The sequence below is a fragment of the Podarcis filfolensis genome (assembly GCF_964270895.1).
Source record: "Podarcis filfolensis genome assembly, chromosome: 8".
NCBI classification, from domain to species: Eukaryota; Metazoa; Chordata; class Lepidosauria; order Squamata; family Lacertidae; genus Podarcis; species Podarcis filfolensis.
The window spans coordinates 4,995,026-5,021,092 of record NC_139611.1 but is presented as its reverse complement, the minus strand read 5'-3'; the positions used below and the strand labels follow the sequence as shown (position 1 = coordinate 5,021,092).

Genomic DNA, 26,067 nt, shown 5'->3' with positions numbered 1-26,067 from the left:
CAGTGGGATGGATAGTGCAGAGTGGATGGATTGGTCACATGGGTTGCCAGAGGAGCGGGCTGACTGATTGATTGATTGATTGAATTTATATACTGCTCTATACTGAGGTTGGCTCAGGCAGGAGTCAGGCTTTAAATTCATATGGTGCTCCCATTACCGTGGTTTTGCTGTGCCCAAGGCGCAATCTGCCCTCTATATTGTTGAAAGCAGTATCGTACCACTTTAAATTATCATGGCTTAGAATCACAGAATTATAGAGCTGGAAGGGACCCTAAGGGTCATCTAGGTCAACCCCCTGCAATGCTTTCCCAAAAGCATCCTGGGAATTGTAGTTTGTTGAACTACAATGCCCTTCACAGAGCCCCCAATTTGCAGAGCAATTTAACAACCCACCCCCTCTTTCCCAAGGAAGTCTAGGAACAGCAGCGGGTTGGGGGGGGGGATAACAACTTGCAGCACCTTTAAGAAACTGCAGCTCCTAGAATTCTTCCATGTATGCTGTGAAGGGGGCCAGAGACTCTGACCCTAGGCAGCATCCCATCTCAAATTCAACAAAGGTTGACCCACAAAAAAGTTCCTCGAGAAGAGGGACTGGTGGCTAAAACCCTCTGAGGGAATCGTAGCTCTGTGGGAGGACTAGAGGGTCTCCTAGCAGCTCCTGTTGCCCTTGAGAAACTACAGTTCCCGGGCGACTTTGAGGGAAGCTGTGCCTGTTAAAAGTGGCACCATAGAGCTTTAAATGCATGGTGCGGATGGCACACTATATGGCGCCTTTATCTGCTTTGCTATTGGGGGGGTTGCCTGCTTTTGGGATGGGTGGGGAGGGATGCATTTGTTTTGCTTTGGTTTTCGTTACGTATTTTTTGTTTTCATCTTGTGCTTTTATGCTGCGGACATATTCAAATTTAATATAGCAGTAAAACAGCTGCCAGCTTTCCTTACTCAAGCTCGATGTCCCGATGCCAGCCTGGTGCAGCCGTGGTTAGTGCAGGGAGGAGGAGGAGGCCCCGGGTTCAAATCCCGCCTCAGCCATGGCGTCCTCCTCAGGCCGCTTCCCGCGTCCGAGGCTCCCGCCACATCCGAGCGGGCTCATCTCGGCGGGCGTCGGGGAAGAGGCTCGGTGCCCTCTCGGGAGGGCGGAAAGAGGCTTCCCTGAGGAGAACTCGCCTCACGGAGGGCGCCGGCTTCCCCGCCGAGCTGAAACCCGAGCCGCTCGCCTCAGCCGCCTCCCGGGCGGCGTCCGCCCCTTCCAAGGGCGGGTTTTCCGCGCCTATGAAAAGGCGAGGCGGCGCTCGGCTTGGGCAGCGGCGCGGACTCGGCAGGCGGGCAGGTGAGGCGAGGCGGGCGGGTGTGTGCCACTTCTGGGGCTGCGGAGGCCTCGAGGGCGCGGCGTGTTCCGTAGACAGCGGGCCCTCGCTAGCCTGGCGGTACTTGGGCGCCGGCCTCCTTCCCCTCGCCCGCGGGCCGGCTGCTGGGCCAGCGGGGAGCGGGCGCTGCCTCCCTGGGGACCCGAGCAAGGGCTCGCCTCAGTTTCCCCCGCCTGGCGCGGGCAGAGTGCCTCTGAGCGCGGGCAGAGTGCCGCTTGCCTTCCGCTTGGGGCGCGGCGGACGGGGAGAGGCCCAGAGTCCGGGCACCGTCTTGGAGGGGGGCGCCTGAACTTTTCCGCTGCGATGCAGAAATGGGCTGCTGCCTGCTAGGCCTCGCAAGTTAGTTAGTTAGTTAATAATAATAATAATAATTAATAATAATAAATAATATAGTGAAATCTGCCTAGCGCCCTTCATCCGTAGACGGATGGTTCACAGAATAAAAATACAGGATAAAAACCAAGAAACTAATATTAAGGACAAGAGAAAAGCATACCAATACCATGGGCATAGCTGGGGGGGGGGGCAGGGAGGGGCAGTTGCCACCCCAGTCAATGAAATTTAATAAAAATACATAGCAAACTGAGGTTCTGCTCCGGCCCCAACAAAAGGCCTGCCCCCGGTAACAAAAATCCTGGCTACACCCATGCTCCTCTACTCCCCACCACAGCTCATTTTGAAAACTTGAAAAAATAGCTATTTTTCCCATGCTGCTATATCTGTTTCTGGAAGTGTGGCTATATGATCTGGGGTTCTGAAACAGGGCTTCCCAAACATGCGTCTCCAGCTGCTGTTGGACTAAAATTTGCATGGTCCTGGATCTCTGGTCCTGCCAGATAGGGATGATGGGACTTGCAGTTCAAAAACAGCTGGAGAACCGGGTTTGGGAAACCCTGCTCTGAAACGTACTGTGGGGTGCAAGGCTGCCCCTCCATAGCCTAATTTGCAGTTGTCATTTAGGGTCAAATTGCATTTCCATGAACGTGACAGTTTTGATGGGAGAAAAACGTTGTAGGTCTTGAAGGTGATAATATTGGGGGTCTTGAAGGTCACGGAGATAGGATGTGGCGTAGACCAAGACTTATTTTGGGGGTTCGGGGATGTTTTGTTTTCTGACTGAGCTGCAGTTTGACCTTTTGTGCAGGTAAGTGACATGCCATTTTTATGAAATAAGCAAACAGTAACATGGAAAGCTGAGATATAAATCAACCTGTAATAATAATAGAATGAGGAGGTAGCTTGCCCCCACACCCTGACCCAATATGGTTTCCAGAGGGGGGCGGGAAACAGTTGTTGGATAATAGAAAGATATAGAAACCCCATTTACCCTAGACAGTCTACATGTGCTGGTATCCACTCCCTATTTTGCCTTTAAGGGGAATTTAAGGGATTTCTTTTTTAAAAAGCGGTTAGCTCTCAGCCTCCTCCCTCAGTCTCGTGAAACAAAACCTGACTAGGAAGCAGATATGTTTTTACTCTGGTGCATGTGGACATATGATGCCAGTGTGCTGTGCCTCACCTCAGAGTGTGTGGAGGGCAGTCCTACTCCAAAGGAAAAGCAGCCTCAGGGCCAAGATCCAGCACCACTCTCCTGACATTTGCTCCTGATCATAATTGTAATTCAAAACATCTGTAGAGCATCACGTTTGGGAAAGCTGGTTTGCACTGGGAATTGCTTCAAACAGTGGTGTGCAGGTAGGAGAGAGGTTTTTATGTCTGGGTTGCGGGTGGGTGCGTACATGATGGGGAGGTGAGTTTCACTCATATCTTCCTGCTCCGTTCAGTTTTTAAAAAATCACAGGCGCACATGTCTGTGTTTGGTTACCATGAGACACACTGGTTTGGTCCTGAGAACAGAGGTCCCCCTCCAGCCACAGGTTGTTTGTGCCTCTTTTTGTTCTTTGTATGAACAGGCCACACCTGGGTTCTTAAAGCTTGATTCAGTGTTCTTGTTTGAAGGGTAAAGGTGTCTCATTTAACATGCTAGTTTGATAATTGCAGGATAATAAAGCCGAATAATGATATTCTAATTCGTGCTGCAACAAGAACCAGTTAAACAAGTCCATCAATTTCTGTATTAAGAGCCAGGAGCTGAAGTTGGTGTTTCCTAAGCTGTTCTAGCTTGTACTGTGGGAATTGCTTGGGCTAAAGTAGCATTTTCGACCTGCTTCTTATCATCTGTGCGGATTCCATACTAAAAACTCTGTCACAAGAGAAGCTGATTTCTCTCATTTGAGTGAACTATGAAAATTAAGCAGATGTGCACAATTCCCTATGCTGCGACTTTTCTTTTTTGCATAATTTATTCTGCTTTTGGGAGTTGTAGAAAGGAGCCATGATGAGTAGCCTGCCCCAGCCTGAACTACAACTCCCATCAGCTCCTTCTAGTGCTGCTGTTGAGAGCTGTAGAAGTTTTAGTCCAAAGCAGCTGGTGGATACCAGGTTGAGGAAGGTTGATACCCGGCATTGAAACCTCCCTTCTCCCTCCTTACTAATGAAAACCATATTCCACAGTTTCTGTGGCTTCTAAGATTTCACCAGGTGTGGTGCATAGACACCTCACAACCATAAACAGCCCTTTGAAAAGGAGGGGCAGATTTAAGCATTTTGGCAGATTTGCAGCATGCATTGCTGCTCTGGCTTCTAAAAGCCTTTCCAGAGGATTGTTTTACGGTACATTCAATAGCATGGGTGCTTGTCTGATGGTTGCTAAAGGTCTTTGCTCCAGCTAATGCTGTTTTGGTCTAGCTAGTGCATTTGAGTATGTATGAGATGACTTCCGTCAAGCAGTGTCCTACTGGGACAGGAGTTGGGAAAACTTTTAAGTTCCTAGTCTTTAAAAGCTGATGCTTGCTCTTAGGATTTGGAAACTTTTTTCCACCCCTACCCCAGAATTGGTAGCCAGTTTTCTTTGCATGGGGCTAAATAGATGAAAGAGTCACAATACAAATCAGGTTTTGTTCCACTCTAAGGTTTTGTTATAATTAGTTTTCCATGGTTGGGTAGATTAGGAAGCATGTCCAGAGCTTATAGGGAGGCCTTTGCCAAGGGGAGCCTGTTTGAGAAGACTTAAAGAAAGGAATTGAGAACAAAGCTCTGATTAACTTGGGATTGTTCTGCTTGAATTTTGAGCGTCTTGTCTTATTACTTATTCATTTATTGTGCTTTTCTCCTGCCTTGCATCCTGCACTTGCCCAGGGCAGAAATGCAGGCATTGACAATCAAATAAAACAGCCATATAAAAATAATATTCTCTAAAAGCACATTACTTGGTAAAGCAGATGAAGAATGTGAACAGTTAAAACATTGTATTTATTTCATAAAATTTGTACTATGCTTGATTGTAAACAGAACTACACTCAAAGTGGTTTACAAATAAAATCAGTAAGATTTAACAATGATGTAAGACATTCAAAAAGCTAAAACAACAATAGACTAAAAAAAAGATTAAAACTCACATCAGCTTTCTAAGCATCTGTCTAAACAAAAATGTTTTCAGCAGGCACCCAAAATAATACAATGAAGGTGCCTGCCTGATGTAAATAGGTGAAGAGTTTCAAAGTGTAAGTGCAAAATCGAGATATTGCCAATGTGTATTATGGCACCTGTAACAATGCCAGTTCTGCAGATAGAAGCCATCAAGTAGACATAGATGGGGTAAGCTGATTCTCGCAGATAAACTGGCCCCAAGTTGTTAAGGGCTTTATATACTAACAGTAACACCTTGAATTTGGCCTAGTAGCAAATTGACAACTAGTACAGGTCTATTGAGTTGAATTTACAACCAGCAAGACAGAAGCAAAGACCAGACCAAATGCTAAATGGGCAGTTGTTTATTTTTTCACTTCTTTTTGTTCTTCTGGCTATTTCGTAGAGGCGAGAGAAGAACTGAACACATACCTCCAAATTAGCTCTGAGGGTTCCCACAACTTTCTGCAGCAGATTTGACACACGGATTCAACCCATAATTTTTATTATTTTACTTTATTTTACTAAATCCCCATCCTTTCTGCCCAAAAATGTATTTCAGAGGTAGATGTTCTCATTGGGGTAACCCAGTGAAGTTGACCCATCCAGTCCAGCATCCTGTTCTCACAATAGCCAACGAGATGCCCCAGTAGGAAACCGGTAAGCAGGACCAGAGCTCAAGAGCTCTCTCCCCTCCTGTGGTTTCCAGCAACTGGTGTTCAGGAGCATCATTGCCTCCAACTGTGGAGGGAGAGCATAGCCATCATGGCTAGTAGCCATTGATAGCCCTCTCCTCCATGAACTTGTTAATCCTCTTTTAAAGCCACGCAGGTTTGTGGTCATCACTGCTTCTTGTGGAAATGAGTTCCATCGATTCTACCCTGCATGAATAAGTATTTTCTTTTGTCAGTCCTGAACCTTCCATCATTCAGCTTGTGGATGTCCACAAGTTCAGGATTCAGAACCATCGGCAAAGACAGCAAGTTCTTCACTCAACATATAATAGATTTATGGAAATCACTGCCATGTGGGAGTGCCAGCTTCCAAGCCAGCCTCTGTAGCTGTGCCTTTTAACTGCAATTTGATGTGCACTGACATTTGCAGGGGATGATCTCATTTCCATGGTGTGAAATGGCTTCTTCTGCAGGTCCAGCTGATGTTGAAGGCACTGCTAGGGTGTGAAATGGTATTAGGAAACCAGGGCGGGCCTTTTCTGCTCAGTTGGTAACCTTTGCCGTTATTTGATGTTGTGACGCCACTGACTTAGGTTTAAAAAATAAAAATTAGGCAACCCTAGATTTGCAGTGCCAACTAGATTTGCAAAGCGAATCTCAGCGTCAGTGTCTCCTACAGAACTAAAAGCAGGAAGTAGAGATTTGAATGAATAAACCTTGTTATGCTTGTAGCTGGCAAATGAAAACCATCCGCTTAAGGAAAGTTGCTGACCTTGTTTTTCCTAATGAAATGTAGCAGAGGGGCAGAGCAGTCAACGCGGCTTTGATGTTGTGTTTTCCACTGCTGTGCATGGGGCATGCAAAACGGATGAAAATGATTCTAAATGATTATGATATCCCATGCTGCTTATTTGACTATGCCTCATGGCAAATAAACCAAGAGTAAATCATTACACATCTGTAGAGCTCTTTGGGATACTTTGTTTTCTAGCTTTTTTATTTCCTTGAGGGATAAGCTGGGGGGTGGGTGCAACTAATCATTAAGACTATTAAGAGAAATTAGAAGGGAAAAATTCTGTACTTGAGTTCTGCCAGCAATGATATAGCATCATAGAACTGTAGAGTTGGAAGAGACCCAGGGGTCATCTAGTCCAACCTCCTGCAATCACAGCTGAAGAATCCCTGACAGATGGCCATCCAAACTCAGTTTAAAAACCTCAAATGAAGAAGAGTCCATCACCTTCCATCAGAGTCCGTTGCACTATTGAGAATCTCTTGCTGTCAGACAGTTCTTCCTAATTTTTCCTTCCTTGTCATTTGAATCCATTGGTTTGGGTCCTCCCCTCTGGAGAAGCAGAAAACTAGCTTGTTCCATCTTCTATGATTCCATGAGGTCAAATTACCTCTCCTACAATCCATTGCAGTTAATGTTAGCAGGAGGTGGGTGGGTGGAAGCTGCAGCTGAAGCCAATGAGAGCTTTTTTCCACCAATGCTATTTGCAGCTTTGGAAGAGGAGAGTTTTTCATAAGGATCATAGCTGGAGAATGGAGGGAATAAGGTTCCTCTCCTAATTTCTACCTCTTCGGCCTAGTATTACCTAGTGATTTCTAACTACACCATAAAAGTGGTAGATAGTTTGGGCCCCAGCTACTAATTTATTACCACACCCTTTTCTTGAAGAACTCTTGAGGAGAGCTGGGTTCTGAAGTAGTCTGAAAGCCAGGCAGTTTACAAGGCCTGTGGTTTGTCTCTGGAACTTTTTTTTTTTAAGCTGTGGGTTTGGGTACAGAAACTAGAATCTGAACGTTATGTTGCAAGATGTACAGCACAATCCAACCCATGTCTACTCAGAAACAACCCCTTGGAATTGTGGCTTTGCCGCAGTTGCAAAATGTGTCATCTGGTTAGTTTCCTCTTAGAATCCACCAGATATTTACTTAAAAAAAAATAAAAATCCACGTATTGTTTTGTGAAAGAGAGTTTGGTTTCCCAGGAAGCTGCTACTCTGATGTGAGTCCTTATTTACATCAGAAGATGTGCCTGGCATTTCAGTGAAACATGTTTTGTATGTTCATAAGACGAGCTCTGCTGTTGGTTAGTCATAGTATTCAACTTGTTTGTATACAGCATCACACCCAAATACATCTGTGCTCAAAGAGGGTCACATATGAAACGGTGGAAGTAAAGTTGCATAATAACTACACTTAATTAAATAATAATAATCTCACTTTAACATAACACTTAAGAGAAGCAACGAGTGACAACTCATTTAACGTACATCAAAATTTAGGTGAGCTTGAAGTTTGGCAATAGGCCAATTGACAGTACCCGAGAACTTTATGCCTCAACCCCAAAAGTCATAAATTCTGCTCATGGTTCCACTGGGAGCAGCTATATTAAGAAAGAGCTGTTTGACAGTGGAACAAACTGCCTCAGAAGTGGTTGGAGCCTTTTTAAACACTAGAACTCATGGACATCCAAATAACGCTGAATGTTGGAAGTTTCAGGACAGATAGAAGAACGGACTTCTTCAGTTACTTACTCCCACAGGAGGCAGTGACAGCCACCAACTTGAGTGGCTCTAAAAGAAGATTGGACTAATTCTTGTAGGAGAGGACTGCTGATGGTTCTTAGCCATCCCAGTACATTTCTGAGCACAATTCAAAGTTTTGGTGCTGACCTTTAAAGCCCTAAACGGCCTCGGTCCATTATACCTGAAGGAGCGTCTCCACCTCCATCGTTCTGCCCAGACCCTGAGGTCCAGCGCCGAGGGTCTTCTGGCGGTTCCCTCGCTGTGAGAAGCCAAGTTACAGGGAACCAGGCAGAGGGCCTTCTCGGTAGTGGCGCCCGCCCTGTGGAACGCCCTCCCAACAGATGTCAAAAAGATAAACAACTACCTGACATTTAGAAGACATCTGAAGGCAGCCCTGTTTAAGGAAGCTTTTAATGTTTGATGGACTACTGTATTTAAATATTTTGTTGGAAGCTGCCCAGAGTGGCTGGGGAAACCCAGCCAGATGGACGGGGTATAAATAAATAATAATAATTATATTATTATTATTATTGTTATTATTATTGCCATGATGGCTATTCTCTGCCTCCACATTTGGAGGCAGCAGTGCTCCTAAATACGAGGTCCTGGAAACCACAAGAGTGACAAGTGCTTTTATGCTTGGATCCTGTTTGCTGGTTTCCCAAAAGAGGTGTCTGGTTGGTCCCTGTGCGAACAGGATGCTGGACTAGCTGGGCCATTGGCCTGATCCAGAGCCTGTTCTTATGTCTTGTGGTTAAGCTCTCTCCTTAAACATGAGCTGTAACCAAAAAACCCCACACAGCCTGGGTTTGGAGAAGAGAGACTGGAAAACGATGTGCTTGGAAACCATTTCAGTTCCACATTACTCTGCTTTTGCTTTTATTGGGGGGGAGGAAGACTTAAAACAGTCTGACTCAAAGCTTTGTTTGAAGAGCTGAGTTTTGAAGCAGGCTTTGCCTGGTTCTTCCAGACTAAAAAACCATGCTCCTTGTTTCCTTGGCAGCTTGACATGACTGAGGCACAAACCTGGAAATTAGGCTAAAAAGTGCCTGCTTAAAAGCTTCATCTTTTGCGTATGACAAATTTAAATATAGATTTGGCTACCACACATGTGTATATTTGCATTTTGTATTTTCCTAGATTTGTGAAGCCTGCTCAGACCAAGCCTCTTCAGACAGCATGAGTGGTGCTGTTGCTGTGGATTCTGCTGGCTGAGTGGGGCTGTCTCTTCTGGGGAACTCTTGAATCGGTAGAATCCCCGCAGTCAGTTTGGTGCTCCACCAGAAATTTGCACCTATTATCCACAATTTGGCTTTTGCCCACTCGCTCAGTCATTAGAGTGGCCCTATATCTGACATCACACATGGCTGGCCACCACTGGAGTGATTTGTTCATTCATCTGATCTGGCACAAACCACTTGTTTCTGGAACACAGTTTCCTGCTTACGGGTTTCTCACAGGAATCTTGGTGGCCACTGTAAGAACAAGATGCTAGCTAGACTAGATGGGCCCCCAGTAGCTAGACTCTTCTTAAGTTATTTTGTGCTTTCTGCTGTCATTTGTTGTGTTCTGGGACAGGCAAGGCTGGTAGAAAAATCCATCAAAGCACTTCAAGTCCAGAGATTGCTCTGTGGTGCCAAATCTTCTTCACATCAAGATGAGTTTTGTCATTGTTTGCTTCTTCAACCAAGTTTGTCTCCCAACACAGCTTACAATTAAAATGCCCACAAACTTTCACTTATAATAGGGGCATGTGGGGCTGTGTGGGGCCACCTCTTCGGACACAGCCCAGGTTCAAGACCATTCCGGGGGTGGGGGGTGCTGATGCTAAAGATGCCAGCATAGTAAAAGAGGATTTCCACTGATTGCAGAATCTCTGGTTCATAGCAGTTAAGAACATGAGAAGATCCTGCTGGATCTAGTCCAGCATCCTGTTGTCACAGTGGCCAACCAGATGCCTCAATGGGAAGCCCACAAGCAAGACCCAAGTACAAGAGCAACTCTCCCCTCCTGTCTTTTTTCAGCAACTGTTACTCAGAAGCAGTGTTGCCTCTGACTATGGAGGCAGAGCATAGCCATTGTGGCTAGTAGCCTTCAATAGCCCTCTCCTTCATGAACTTGTCCTTTAAAGCCATCCAGATTGGTGACCATCACTGCCTCCTGTGGGAGTGAGTTTCATAGAAAAATCATACGTTGCATGGAGAAGTACTCATTTTTATCCGACCTGAACCTTCCAACATTCAGCTTCATTGGACGTCCATGAGTTCTAGTGTTATGAAAGAAATTGGGGGGGGGGGGGAACGGTCATGTCTCTATCTGCTTTCTGCATGCCATGCATCATTTTATAAATTTCTATCATGTCAACTCTCTTGCCTTTTCTCTAAACTAAATGGCATTTGAGGAGTTTTAACTGAGAACAGGCTGTGCAGAACTGCCCCATGCACGCTTGAAAATCTTAGGATTATGTTGTAGTTCAGTTTTGAGACGTATGTGGTGGGGGTAGGAAAGGATGTGTCTAGATGTTTGCCCCCCAAGTAGACAGGGCTGTTCCTCTCCAGTACTGGGTGGTACCAGGTGGCTTAGCAGCCCCTCTCTCCCATGCCAGGAGAGCACTGCTTTTGAAGTCAAATATTATCTAAATCACCTCTTCGTTTTATTGCAGATAATCATTGGCTTGGGAAATTCCAGACCAGGTGGCTGTCATGGTGAGTGATTCCTGTTTCCACAGCATGTACCAAGCTGTGCCCGGTACGCTCTGAGCCCAATAAACAGGGCCATTGTTCTGTGACATTGAGTTGGGGAAATAAAACAGACGGAAGACTCACTCTTATCAGAGCAAGAATTATATGATAGTGCCATGGGAAGGTTCCAACAGAGCTGACAGTTGGCAACAGAAAGGTCAGGGCTGCTGGGTCCTCATAAATCCTCTTCTGCAGCCTTCGCCAACCTAGTGCCCTCCCAGTGTTGTTGGACTACAACTCCCATCAGCCCCAGCCAGTGTGCTGGGAGGGCACCAGGTTGGCAAAGGCTGTTCTTCTACGTATCATAATTCCCCACTTCTGTCCTGTGGGAACTTAACCTATATATGCTTTTGTAGGGGGAGGAGTCAGACCCCACACTGTTTTGGTTAGGTAAACAAGACAAGAGAATATTTATTGCATTTTCATCCCACCTATCCTCCAAGGAGTTCAAGGTGGTATACATAGAGTGGTTCTCTTCTTCCTCATTTTATCCTCACTTCAACCCTGTGAGGTAGGATAGCTGAGAGATTGTGAATGGCTCAGAATCACCCATAGAGCTTCATGGCTGAGGAGGTCCTGACTAGGTCCTTAGCCAACACTCTAACCACTTCACCACACTGGCTCTCTTATACCAAGTGAAGATTATTGGTTCATAAAGTCCAGCATGCCTTACCCTGAGTTGTGGTAGTTTCCTTAAGCTTTCAGGCAGGGATCTTTCCTTTAACTGGAGATCCTCCTTTAACTGGAGATTGAATTTAGGATCTTCCACCTACCGCATGTGTGCTCTAGCATTGAGCTGCAGCTTTCCTAATCTCTACTGGAATTTGCTGTTGCCCACTGGCAACAGGTAAGCAACAGACATAATAGCCACCATTCTGAAGAAATATAGCACACCTCACAATCTCTGTGCTTTTGCTACTATGGCTTTCAATGAGCTATTTGGAGCCCAGTTGAGTTATTTGGAGCCACAACCACTGGTATATCCCTTTTTGTGATGGCATTTAACAGCTGATATTCTTTGGCTTTAGGCAGGAAACCGGGGAACTATCAAAGGAGCTTCCGACTTCAGGGCAGACGAGGATGCCCAGAAACTTCGTAAGGCCATGAAGGGACTAGGTGAGTCTCTGGCCCCCCCTCTCTCTGATGGGGTGGGGAACTTCAAGACCAGGCATTAGAAACCACTGGCCCTCCAGACCTCTCTGTCTGGCCCTTGGGGCTCTCCACAGACCACAACTCTCGCCAGCCTTGCTCTGTACCCTTCCTGATGCTTTTGCCTGCCTGGAGTGTGTCATTGGCTTGTGACAATTACCTCTTGCTTGCGTGGATGGAGGTAGGTATATATTTATATAAGTCTCTCACTTTTACATTGTGGCTGGAATGCTTTTGCCTCCACAAGGGAATGCAGCCCTTGAGCTGGAAAGTGCTCTGTGTCTCTCATGAAACACTCATTATTTTTCTTCTGTCTCAGGTCAGTGGTTCTGCAGGCTTTGGGCTAATAGCCATGGGATTTAAACAGTTCTAACAGAGCAAGCCATTAGTTCTGTATCAAGGGCTGTCAGAATGGCCTTGGTTATCTTGCATCTATGTACTGTATACATAAAAAGAAATTATCCCTAGAGAATGGTCCGTCTAGCATGGTCGCTGTCTACTCTGATTGCCATTGGCTCTCCAGGGTGTTGGGCAGAGGTCTTCCATTCTTTGATGCTCAGTCCTTTTAACAAGAGGCATGATGGATTAGACCTGGATCCTTCTGCGTGCAAAGCAGGCACTCTAGCACAGAGCATTCACATCTCCCACTCAGTTCTACAGATTAGAGTTGTGGTGGAAAGGCAGGAATTGCCTGCAAAGCTGTGTCCCCTCCACCAATCTGCTCAGCAGAATTTTGGACCCCATTGTGCCATAAGCAGAGTCTAGAAACAGTTAAGGTGCATCACACCAAAGACCTAGGTGGACTTGCAGGTGACTTCCAAGCCACACCCTTAAAGAAGAGTCTTATTTATCATTGAGGCTCTCAAAACTGAAAGTGTCCTTTTTTAAAAAAATAAACTGAACCACCGGGGTTCAAGGAGGACTAGAGAATAGCTTATTCATAGCTCCACAGAAGATAAGTGTGATTTCATAGAAATCTGTATCCTAATGGATCTAGGACATGACAGCTGCGACTTGGTATAGGAAAAAAGAAGAGAGGAAATTTAATTGCCAAATGCCCTAATAACCTGGCAACAATGTATCTTCCCTATTTAATGACTAGTGTTTTCCCATTGGAAGAGAGCAGAGCTGGGGTTCCCAATAGCTCCCTTGGTGGTCTTGCACAACCTCACCCCACTAGTCTCCATATTGACCCATGTTCAGTGCCCTTCATTCACATCCACCTTCTTAGGCTGCATGTGCATCAATGTGTAAACTAGTGGATGTGCATGTGTGTCTGTGAGCATATTTACACTTCTAGAGATAATTGCTGCTTCCCAGCTTGTCAGTAGTTACCATGGTAAATTGATGTCATTGTCTCTCCACCCCCACGTGGGTTTTCTTGCTTGAATTTCAAATAAGTTGGTTGCTTTTCTTGCCTCAGGTACAGATGAAGATGCCATTATTGACATTTTGGTTAACAGGAATTTGGCCCAACGGCAGGAGATTAAGATAGCCTACAAATCCACTATTGGGCGGGTAGGTACATTGAATAGGAACTATGTAGTTCCTTGGTTCTCTCTTCTCCCTGCTCCCCACCTCTAGTTTTTGAGATTTTAGAAGTTTTATAGTTTAAAATCTGTAATGGTAAGTATTTTTTTTTTTGTACTGATCAGCCTATAATACTTCACCTGCCCAAATGACAGATCTGTGTCCTCCCTTGAGTCTGCTTCCCCCTCACCTGCGGTTTCCCCAGCTTTTAAATAGCCACTCACTTAGTCACTTATGATGAATAGGAATACTTTTCAAGCAACCAGAAAAAGCATGATTTCTTTCTCTTCCCCAGTCCTCTGCACGCTTATTTTATTTAAAATCATTTTAAATCCCAATATTACAAAAAAAGTCAGTAAAATCAAAGACACAATAAACTGCTCCAGTACTGAAGAAAAACAAGTTCTGCAGTTGAAAGTATATACAGAAGAGGAGCCTGCTAACGAGTCTTCAGGCTGGCAGTCCAAAAATGTGATGGAGCGGAAAGGTCATTTTTGTTCTTTAGCTGACTACAGATCAAGGGAGGGGGTGGTCAAACAGACCTCACCCTGGTAGGGAGTTCCACAGTCTGAGCATGAACACTTAAAAGACCTTCTCCTCTGCTTGGGGTGCAGGGAAAATGGCAGGCTCATACGGCCACATAGGCCTAGCGCAGTTGGAAGTCAGCAGGCAGGCTAGTTAAAAACGTATCTACTTTGGGGGAATTTATTTGCAAGGCTAGGCTGAATGTTGGACAGCAGCGCTGGGGTTAAGTGTCTCATCAGCCGTGCATGTGCTCTTTGGCCTTTGGCCTTTGGCAAGTCACACAAGTGCAGTTTCGTTTGCTCATTTGGAAAATGGGACTACTAAAAACCTCAAGGGCAGTTTAAACTCGGAGGCCTGTAAAGCACTTATCAGATTATAAGTATGGTGAACTATGTTTAATAAAAGTAAGTAGCAAAGGTAGCAGTGAGTGCTCATAGTTCTGAGGGCTTTGGGAGGTAATAAAGGAATATTCCAGTGATGCATACAAATGATTAATATGCATACATCAGTCACCGTCCATAAAAATGAATTTACAGGTCCCCTCCATTGGCAGTGATGTTAATAATTGGCAGACGTTCTAAGCCTGTAGTACAAATATTTGTCTTAAGTAAACCTCTGTGAATCCAGACTATAAAATTCTTTGGAGTAAAACCCATTTCTTGTTTTTTTGTTTAAAGAAAGAAAAGGTTGGGTTCTTCCTCCCCACTCCCGGGGGGGGGGTCACCTTATTGCATTCCTGTTAAGCCAAGTGGAGGAGCTCCACTCTCACTAACTTTTCTTACCTCTGATGTGCTTAAAAGCACATTTTCACAGTTGCTTCTCTGTGAGATATTCACCCAAAACTTGTCTTTCTCCAACAGGATTTGATTGACGACTTGAAGTCTGAGTTGAGTGGGAATTTTGAAAGGGTTATCGTTGGACTGATGACACCCATCACTCTGTATGACGTGCAGGAGCTGAAAAGAGCTGTCAAGGTTTGCAAAGGCTTGTAACAGAAGCCCAAGTATGAGTGGACTCTGCCCAAGAAGCATAATTCCTACAGTATTGTCATGTAAAATTGGGTGGGACGTAACTGGGGTCTGCACACAGATCATGTAACTGGAATGCACATTTTGCTGGACAGGGCCTGGTTTCCAGAGTATGTGATACTAGGATCATGGAGTCATAGAATGGTAGCCTTGGAAAAGAGACCCAACCGGTCAAATAGTCCAATCCTGTGCAATGCAGGTATCACAGCCAGGAAGGAGAGATGGGAAGGGAAACAGAACTTCCAGAGGGTTCAGATAAAACCATGTTGCAGCCAAAGAAAAGTTGCCCTGGAGCAACCTGGATGGGTCTGCTTTGGGTGTGATGAATTCCAGCTACAGGGCCCCACCACACTGGTGTTTGATAGTGGGCGCATTCTGCAACGTGCTCTTGACACAATAATAGTGCCCTGGTGGTGGATTTATTCCTCTTTCCTCTGTGCTGGGGTGCTTCCCTGTGCATCTGGACTATGGCACAACAGAAAAAGGAGAAGAACAAACCAGAATGTTTGTGGTATAAAAAGTAATCTGATTTCAGCAGGTTGTTGCAGGATATGCACTGTCTGGAAGTGAAGCATAGTGACCACCGCAAAACATTTGCAGGCACACGCCATCATTAATGTGCAATAAAAAGGGCAGAACCCTCTGAGCAGAATGAAAACCACTGTAGAGTGAGCACTGCTGCATTCTCATCTGTTTTGAGGCCAGTGGGTACTTTCCCACCCCACATCTTGGTGTTTCTCTAAGTTGTTGGTTTTTTTCAAAGAAAGGACTCCTGGGGGAGGTTCAGCATTTAAATCCTGCCTGCATTGGGATGAGAACTCTCCCTTTCTCCCTAGTGGTCATTCTGTTCATGGTCTCCGTCTCTCTCTCTCTCTCTCTCTCTCTCTCTCTCTCCTCTCTCTCTCTCTCTCTCTCTTTTTTTTAAGAATAATTTTTTATTAACCGACCAATCACATCAAATCAAACCAAATTACATAAATTCCAAATTACACAGCCGAATTTTAAATTTTTGTTGGGGGTACCCATATTTCAAGTTTCGAAGGGGATCCAATCAACTTCTTGCTTCTTACTGCTGTTTTAATGTCCACAAATCTAATCTTACGATGTTCACAGTACTATCCAGTCCTTTCTTATTGTTTTTCCACATCTCTTGTTGTTATTTTCATATATTTTTCCTTTCTCTTTGTGACCTCCCTTAGTCTCCGCAAGCTGGTTAGAGCAGTTTGTAATCCTGCGTGGATATTTTTTTTTTTTATCCAGTAGCCATATCCAGACGTTTTCCATATAACATCACTTCCATACATCAAAACAGTCTTAGCGTCATTAATCTTCACCAATCTGCCTCCTTTCTCAAAACCTCTGAGGAGATTCACTAAGAATGCAGTCTGAAAACAGGTCCGTTCTTCCTCCCAGCTATAAATCCTTTGGCAAGATGGCAACTCCGAATTAATTGCTGCGCCATTCCCAAAAGCTCTTATTGCTTCTCGATCTCCATAAAGCATACTTTTGGTTAAAGTTTATCTCCACACAGACCTTAATCATCCTGCTTGGGTCAGTTCAACCAACGATTCTAATGAGGAGGGGTTCTTGTAAATCACATAGAAGGAAAATAAAAAAGGTCCCCCCCCCATTCAGTCCTGTTGTTGTCAACATACCCAGCCTTTCGTGTATCTTCATCGTAAAATATTCCTGTTTCTCCAACCCGTCGTCTTCTTTCGCAGAGGTCACTTAAATTAGCAGACTTCACTCCCCTTCTTCACTTGAAATATGTGCATTTGCTTCTCTCTCCCTCTCTCTCAGGGGGCTGGGACAGATGAGGGCTGCCTCATAGAAATATTGGCTTCTCGTACCAACCCGGAAATCAGACGGATTAATGAAACCTACAAACATCGTGAGTATAAAGAGATGTTTGTGAGTTTCTTCCTGTGGTATTTGCTTGCATGGGAGAACTTGGTGTTAGGATGTGCCCAGATCTGTCTAGAAATCTTCCTTCCTGAATGGGCTCCCTGAGGTAGTTACCTTGTGGGAATGAATGTGACTCTAATTTCTCAGTACTCTCTGGAGTACTTTCAGTAACCCTACCCCGCTATAGCCATTGTGTCTTGGCTTTCTTGACAGAGTATGGGGTTAGCCTTGAGGAAGACATCGTCTCGGACACCTCCTCCATGCTCCGGAGAGTGCTGGTGTCTCTTTCCACTGTAAGTAATCAGGTTGGCAAAGGCTGCCTTATGGCAAGCTTTCACAACCACCTCTCCCTCATTTCTTTCTTTGTCAATATTTAAGGCAGACATGCTATGAACCACTTGCGTGATGCTTGTCCATTGGTTCGGGACCCCTTGGTACAGACTGTTTACATCCAAGGGCATTTTTGCTGCCTTGGAATCTCCCCTCATTTAAGCTGGATACATTGGATCAGTGGTTCCCAAACTTTTTGGGACACTTTTTTGGGGAATGAGTTCCATAAACTCATCTCCAGTGCCCCCTATCCTACCCTATAAAAAAGCATTATTCAGAATAGTGGTTTACATGACCAAAGGATGATAATAACAAAACAGTAACAATTAATTGCACACTTATTCAAAATCCAATTAAAACTGTTTAGTTTAATTAATTCAGCAAAATTGATGAACTAGATCCAGTGATACCAGTTTTTCAAAGTCTGATAGTCATTGACACCTACAGTGCTCCGCTAGGAAATTCCCACCCCCTGCATTAGACTGAATTTAACCTATGCCTCTTGTTTCCAGGGCAACAGAGATGAGAGCAGCTATGTTGATGAGGGCCTGGCCGTGCAAGATGCCCAGGTCTGTAGCTCTTTGCACTTGGGGAACAGATCTTACTGCAGAAAAATACCACATTGGGGCAGCAGCTTATATCACAGTTGCCTCCTTCAGGGGAGTGAGTTCTTCTAACCCAGGGCTATTTCTCTGTGCTGTGATTTTAAACAATGTGTGACATAAGCTCCCCTTTTTTACCTACTTGGAACTTGTCTGGGCTATTGGATGCCACAGCCAAGCTCTTGTTTAGACCTCCCTTCTCCCCTCACAGGCTCTGCTTCCCTCCCAGGTTTCCTTGTCCTTCTGCACTAACCTTTTAAAAATTGATGCCTTTTTATCTGCACTTCTCATTTTCAGTGTCTGTACGAAGCTGGGGAGAAAAGGTGGGGCACTGATGAGGCCCAGTTCATGAGTATCCTGTGCTCAAGAAGCAGAAACCACCTGTTGAGGGGTAAGAGGCTGAACATTTTGGATGGTTGTTCTACAGAGACTCCCCTTGGGCATCTGGGATGCTTTCAGAATATGTGCAATGGGGAGGGAGCCCTTTCTCGTACATATGCCAAGAGGTAGGAATTTAAAGGGCCTCTTTACCACACTTAAGTGTAGGAAATTTCATCATCATCAACCTGAGTTTATTTGTATGCTGCTTTTCCATGGTAAAACCAAGCTCAAAGAGGTTCAGAACCACATACAGACTAAAATATAACAGCATTTCAAGGTAATGCATCAACAATGACAAAACAACACAATTTTTAAAAAAATCACAATATCAATCAGGCAAACAAACATCTCATGTTAATAAACACTGAAACAATGTCTAACAATAAAATACAGAACATTCAGACGCCATTTCTTAGCAGTGGCAAAAGGGAAGCTAAAAAGCAAGCATGTGATTTGCCACATGACAGCTGGAGGTTTGTAGCCTAAGCAAAGGCAGTAACATGACTCTTAAGGGTGGAGCCAGCCCTGGCGTGACTTCTAAGGATGTGTAACCAGCCCTGACCGATACTCTTACTACAGTTTCCTTTTGGGACTCTTTCCAACTTAATTTCTTTCTCCTGTGGAGGAGCGTACATGAGATGCTCTTCCAGATTGAAAAATTCAATTAGCATTTATATGCTGCCATAGTGTCTTTCTTTCATGCCCATGGAAACTTGCATTGACAATGAACCCCACAGATTTCCTGGGAAGGAGATCTGTATCTTCCTGGTTTTTTGCTCCACCAGTTCTTACAGTAAGAGTTGGCTTCAAGACAAGTCGGCTGCATTTGCTTTGCTACCACCTGTTGGTGCTTGTCTTTCATTCACTCTGTGGGTTTTTAATCCTCCTCCTCCTTCTAGATAAATGAAAGTTTGTGAGCCAGTGAGCAGTATGGAGAGCACTGTAGCTCGGAAGATGTGCAAACACAAGCAGCTTCCTGAACCTTTGAGGGCCTTTTGCATTTTTGCCTTTAAGCTCAATCCAAAAATGGATTGCCTTGGCCAAACCTTAATGAATTGATGGGGCTGTAAAGTAAGGACACAGTTTGAGACTACACTAATGTAGACTGAAAAAAGGCAAAATATGGAAGGTTGTCTTTCCTTTTAATACCTACAATATATAGAAACCTTTTTTTAAAAAAACAAAAACTTAAGACCTCACACACACGGTTTTAGAAACCCCCATGTCTGTTCAACCTAACATGCCACTGCACAATATTTCTTTTTTCCTTTTTCTTTAATTCTTTCAACATATACAACATCACAGAGATAAATTAAGTAATATATCACCAGAAGCTGGTGTTTAGGCAATACGTGCAGTTCTTATCCCAGATTACTTTTTGTATAGAAGGCAATAAATAGTTTATTAAGCAAAAAGTTTTATAATGCGAGGGGAGCCGTCTGTTTTTGTTTTTAGCTATGTACATAATGAAACTGTGCTATTCATTTACAAAAGAGACTTTATGTTTCAAGCTTTGTGCCAATTTTATTATTTTTCTACAAGTGCTATTTGCCACTTTGTTCTACCAGTTTGTCAGAGAAACACCGTCTAAGTTCCTCCAGAATCTTGTTGTTATGCACCTGGGTGCTAGGAGAAGAGAATTTACTAAAAGTTAAAACTGTATAAGTTAATACTGTCTCCCATAAATGGATTGAGAAGAGCCAGAGACATTTTATCCAGTAAGTGGTTTTATTTGAACAAATACTTCATCCCAGAACTGAGCCACTGAGCGACATGCCATTTTTACACCTCTATTATTGAGGCCAAGACCAATTTAAAAGGAAATTTTCTCCATATTGAAATCCACACCTCTTTACTGATGCTAATCTGCCAATCAGCTTCCCATATCTCCTATAAACCATCTGTTGTGTCCATGTTTATTTGGATCAACACGTTACACAGTCTAAACAATAGAATCTGTTCTATCTCTTTAGCAGAGTTCAGCAATAATCCAAAGAGGAAACTGATGTGGTTTGGTATATCAAATTTTCACAGCAGCCAAGGGATTCTGTATTCCTTGAATTGAAATTTCTGCAAATCCTTTGGGAGTGGCTGAGGTTGTGTAAATAATGACACTGAGTTTGTTTAAACCTGCACTGTGGAGGAGTAAAGGGAAAATATTTCTACTGAACTGCCATTTTCTTATTTTAAAATAATCATAAGTCAAATATCAGAAACCTGGGAACTCCCCTAATGTTCTATGTTCTAGATCATCTAAGCAGCAAAATAGAGGGCAATTTTAAGTGTTGTCGCCAGTGCTCATCCTACTCAGAGTAAAGTCATTTAAACTAATAGACATGGCTAACTTTTGTCAGTTAATTTCAGTGAGTCTACTCTTAGTAGAAATTAGTTGAATAAAATCCTAAATATGTGGGCTTCTAGATTTGGCACCTTTTTTACTTTTAATTTGCTAGTAAAACCCTCCTTCTGCTTTCCAGTGTTCGATGACTACAGGAAGATTGCTAACAAAGACATTACGGAGAGCATTAAATCTGAAATGTCAGGAGATCTTGAGGATGCCTTGTTAGCGATAGGTGAGTCATCTACTGAGCTGCTGAAATGAAATGGGAAGGGATGGTCTTGTGGGGCAACTTGAAAGAGCTATGGAGGTGCCTTGCAATGATGTTCTTGGTTTCTGCACCCTTCTCTCAAGAAGTCCAATAAACTCTACATGAAGATTATCCAGCAGCCCTGTGAGATAGGCTTGACTGAGATAGGTTGGCTCAGGTCACCCGGTGAATTTCATGGTTTATGCCCAGGATAGCTAATGCAATGCCTCCTTCCATGTGAGCCTCCTTCCATGTGAGCGGGGAGACTTTTCCCCGCATTCTGGTAACAGTTTGTTCAAACATGAGAAACCACTTCTTTGGTCACATCCAGACTGGAACTCATTGCCTCAGGAGGTTCATTTGCCCCCCGCACCGACCTTCCATTGTCTGCTGAAGGTGTTTTTATTCTAGAAGCCTTCTGGCCTGCTGGGCTGAGGTGTATTAGTGGACTGATCTGTGTAAAGATGTTTTTGTCTCCAAACCGATACTGTGGCATTTCTTTGTTTTACTGATTTCATCAATATCTGTTAGAATTTAGTATTTGCAAAGGGTCGTTGCAGTAGAATGATTTATAACTCACCCCCTTTAACAAATAATGATCTGACTTTAACGTAACCATAGCAAAAAACCAAACTATGATTTAACGTGAACAAATTTAATGCTGAACAAGTTAGAACAAATCCGGGTTACAGCTCATGGTTTGTTTGGGGAGAACTAACACTTGAGGCAAAATGGGTTCCGACATTTTATAATATATGTATTTTAATGGGTGTGTTTTCTGTGTTGTTTTAATTCTGTTAGAGTTTAATTACTTTTAAGCAATTATCTTCTATATGTTTTTAGCTTTTTGTATTTTATCTGCGTTGTTTTAATTTGTGTAAGCCGGCTTGAATCCTGGTCTGGGGAAAAGGCAGGATATAAATAAATATAATAATAGTAAATAATAAATAATGGTGACAGCCCAGATTCCTCGGAGCTCCTTGGACAAGCCAAACTCCTGTTTCCTTGGAAGAAGGCAGCAGCAGAGCAAGAAGTTTGAATCAACACTTCTGTTTCAAAATAAAACCGTAGTTTTTGTTTTAAACTGTAGTTCAGTGTGATGTTTGAACTTGGCCAATAATATCATGACTGATCAGGGATTTGAATCTATGACTTCCCAGGCCAGGTCTGATCCCAGGGGTCATCTAGTCCAGCCCCCTGCAATGCAGGAATCTCAACTAGATCATACACGACTGACGGCCATCCAACCTCTGCTTAAAAAGTTGGACTCCAACTCCAAGCAGCCACAGTCAGCATATGCACTGGTTGGGGATGCTGGGAGTTGCAGTCCAGCAGCCTCTGGAGGGCAACAGGTTTCCCCCACCCTTATTCTAGAGTCCTTCATGCTTTCTCACTGGATAATGGCTGCTGGTGAAGGGACTCCTATGTTGGGCAGTTTCCTCTTGGCCAATTACAGTTGACACCACACTTTCTTTCTTCAAAAATGCAGGCCCTCTGTTTGCTTGAAAAACTATATTCCTTGATCGTGAGCTTGTCTGGTTCCAGCTCTCTTTTCTAGCTTTGCTAACCTCTCTTCCTTTGTTTTTCTCCTTGCAGTAAACTGTATAAGAAACAGACATGCCTACTTTGCTGAAAGGCTGTACAAATCCATGAAGGTAAATGGGGCAGGGGAGAGAGAAAGGTTTGAATGTGCCTTGTTTGTTTGTTTGAATGCAAAAACCGAGTGACCAGTGGCTTGTTTTCTCTCCTTCCCCCCAATCAAGGGTTTAGGGACAAATGACGATACTCTCATTCGAGTGATGGTCTCCCGCTGTGAGATAGACATGATAGATATCAAGGCAGAGTTCAAGCGGATGTATGGAAAATCCCTCTACTCCTTCATTAAGGTGAGCTTGCATTTTTTGTTCATTTGTTTCCCCACCCAATTCCAGTGCCTTTAAATTCCCTTGTAGGCCTCAGGCCTAAGTGGCTAAAGAAGCTTTGAGCTGCTCTCTCTCATTGCTGTGAGGCTTGGGCAGGAGAATTCCCTGCAGGAACAATGTCCCCAAAGAGGCTCACACTCACGGGAGCAGCCTGGAGCAGTGTTTAATGGCCATAGCAAAGACAGATACAAACCACCACCATCCACAATGTTGCTCTCCAGATACGTTGAACTACGTCTAGTCTGGCAGCGCCTGTACTCCAGAACTCCCAGCCTTTTGAAATCAGGCAGGCACCCTGACTGCACTCTTTTCGGTGCCTGCTAAAATGGTTTTTGTTTAGACAAGTAGAATGTGGGTGTATGTTTTAATCTGCTTTTTAATTTATTGCCGATTTTAAAACATTCAAAAGATAGTGTTGCTTTTACTGATAACTTTTAGTCTCCTTGTAAACTGCTTTGAGCTTTGCTTTTTTACAGTAGTGTATCAATTTTATGAAATAAATAAGGTAAATCTCCCATCAGTCTCTGTCAGCATGGCCTTATTGCACTGGGGCTGATAAAGAGCTGTCGTCCAAAACCTCTGGTGAGCACCCGGTTGGGGGAGACTGCTTTAAACCATTAATCAAAAGCATGACTTGACAGTGGCTTCAAATTTCTCTTTCAGGGCGACACCTCAGGAGACTACAGGAAAGTCCTGCTCCTCCTTTGTGGTGGGGAAGACTAACAGCCCAAATGGCCTCTTGCCATTTCCTGCACTCAAGCAGCACGTCTTGCCCACGCTGCCTGCAGTCTCAATCTCTTGCAGTAATCCTTTTATGCCAGTTTTGCATCATGCTAACCTAGATTTTGTGTACTGTAATAGGTTTGGAAATCATTTCTCCTTGGAATCATTGGCAGATAATACACGTGTGGGGAGCTCTGAATCTTTTTTGTGCCCTGGCTTCTAAAATTGGACCTGCAAACGTGTTTGTGATTTAAACAAAAAAACAAAACAAAACAAAACAAATTTCCTGCAGGTCCTCTTGACTAGGTTTCATTTGCCTATACTCCTCACTCCTGAAGGGATTGCACAGAAGGGACTGCTGACCACCTAAGTCAGCCTTCCAGCTGTTGCCAAACCACAACCCCCTCCATCCTTGGACATTGACTACAGACTGGTTGGAGTTGGTGGGAGTTACTCTCCAGAGGTTTTGGGCTGTATCAGGCTAGGGAATGCTAGCTTTAGTATTCTGTAGATCAGGCACATCCAACTCCCAAGAGACTGTGATCTACTCCCACTATAAAAATACTGGCAGTGATCTACCTATTGTCATTGCCAAGAGCTGTTGAACTTTTTGGGGGGAGGGTTGCTCAGAGTTGTTGAGCTTTGTTTAGGAATTGATCAGGAGCACCACACGAGATCTCTTACTTTGATCCTGTGATCGACCGGAAATGCCCCCGCGATCAACTGGTAGATCACGATCGACCTGTTGGACATGCCTGCTGTAGATTTGTAAATGAAACATAGGCCTGCCTTGCGGTCTGAAGTGAAACAGAGGAAACTGCCTTATATTGAGTTAGACCATTGGTCCATCTAGCTCAGCACTGTCTACACTGACTGGCAGCAACTCCCAAAGATTCCTGTGAAGAGTCTCTCCTGGAGATTCCAGGATCTAGGACCTTCTGTATGCAAAGCAGGTGCTCTGTGGCCCTTCCCCAAAGTACATCTCCCACACAACTACACCCTCATTTACAGGAGGCTACGTAAGCATTGTTACTTAGCTTCCAATGCCCACCAAAATCAGGAACAAATACTGCACAATGAAGGGGCAGTGCTGGATTTCAACCCTTGGCCTTGTATTCCTGCTGTCTTCATTTCCCCAGAATTGTTTTGGGGCCTCAACAAATAAGGCCCCAAGGCATTCTGGGCAAATGGCAATGGCAGCAGCTGCACTGCCTGGTGCTTGCCTTATTGGTTCGGGGCTCCCTGTAAATGACCCAGCCATACCACCTTTACACAGCACCCTTCGTGCGCATGGCAAGGGAGACTCGCTTTTCAATCAATGTATATGGGAACTGCTGCTTGCAGGAGTCATTTTAAAAATTGTTCTTTTTAGTAAATCTGGATATTGCCAAGTCCAGCCTCTTGTTTAGTTCCCAAAGTGGGTTGGGCCTCATTCCCATTTATGTGTGGTTGATTTCAGGGATTTTGCCCTTTTTAAGAAAATCAAGTGCTTCTGGAGGGAAATTGAGGGCAGTTTCAGCTAGACGAGGTTGTAGGGAGGTCACCTCTCTACAATGCTTCTGCCTTCCTCCCAAGTTTAGCCCCTTTGCTTTACATTTTTTTAAAAAAATATGCACAATGGCTAAGAATTTCACACATGCTCTGAACAGAAAATCTGTGTCCAGAACAAAACATGTTAACAGCAAATGAATGCAATTTGGGTCCTACTCAGAATGCTAGAGCACTTATTTAAAACAAAACAATCCTCCCCTGCTGTCTTCTGTGGTGCCTTTAGAATCGCAAGTTGTAAATTGCTGTGTCTCTATATATTCTGCTGCCAAAAATGTAACACCTTTTTGTGCCTTTCCTGTGAAATGCAAAAAGTTAAACAGTCTGATACGAAGTCTCAGCACCAAGAGCATAAGTGATAAAGGTTGACTCTTCTGAATGTGATACAGATATGAGTGCAGGAAGCTCTGCCTTTGATTGGAGCAGAAGCATGAAGAGAAATCGTCTCCTCCACTCTTCCACTAGAGAGCAATTCTGATCTAGGAAACAGTTTATGTACAGCAGCTGGTCCTAGTGTCACTCACTGCTCAGAAAGCCCTCTCATCTGTGCTTTGAAAAAAAACAAAAACCTGTCAGGTTGTGCTTTACTTTTGTTTCATGTTTGTGTGAATTCTATTTTGCTTCTAAAAGAGTGGGAATTGAGCCTGAGATTTGAGTCAGGTTTCAGTCTTCTAAAACTAGTTCTCCTTTAGAAGACAACCCAGACTTCCGGGTAAATGGGAAATAACTGTAAAGCCATTGCAAAAATGTGGCAGTGCAACAGGAGGTTGAAATGGCATCGTGCTGCTTGGTTTCCACTCTAATAAACCAAAGATGTGTTTGCTGTAAACTTTGCTTTTTTAAAAAAATGGGGTAGAAGTCTCCTGGTAAGATGGACAAGAGAAGACTAGGGACTGAACACGAGGCTCTGGACAAGCACCCTAGTAAAGAAATATTCTGTAGTGTCCCTTCACCCACCAAAGGAATCTTGCTAAGAACCTAAGAAGAGCTGTGCTGGATCAGGCCAGTGACCCATCTAGTCCAGCATCCTGTTCTCAAGAGTAGCCAACCAG

General features: G+C 44.1%; 1 protein-coding gene across 5 annotated transcripts; it reads left to right on the top strand.

The window, feature by feature from the left end:
* The first annotated feature begins 968 nt into the window (after window positions 1-968).
* ANXA4 (annexin A4) lies at window positions 969-25,844 on the top strand. 5 transcript variants are annotated; one of them, XM_083629635.1, is made up of 13 exons: window positions 969-1,322; window positions 10,706-10,748; window positions 11,813-11,900; window positions 13,357-13,451; window positions 14,849-14,962; window positions 16,817-16,907; window positions 17,135-17,214; window positions 17,764-17,820; window positions 18,151-18,244; window positions 20,712-20,807; window positions 22,419-22,477; window positions 22,586-22,708; window positions 23,408-25,844. In XM_083629635.1, exons 2-13 carry the CDS (start codon window positions 10,746-10,748, stop codon window positions 23,465-23,467), a joined length of 960 nt encoding a protein of 319 aa, XP_083485761.1. In that variant the 5' UTR covers window positions 969-1,322; window positions 10,706-10,745; the 3' UTR covers window positions 23,468-25,844. The 5 variants fall into 5 exon arrangements, with proteins under 5 accessions (XP_083485761.1, XP_083485760.1, XP_083485762.1 ...); XM_083629634.1 differs by having other exon boundaries at window positions 1,237-1,330; XM_083629636.1 differs by having other exon boundaries at window positions 1,272-1,331; window positions 10,703-10,748.
* The last annotated feature ends 223 nt before the right edge of the window (window positions 25,845-26,067 follow it).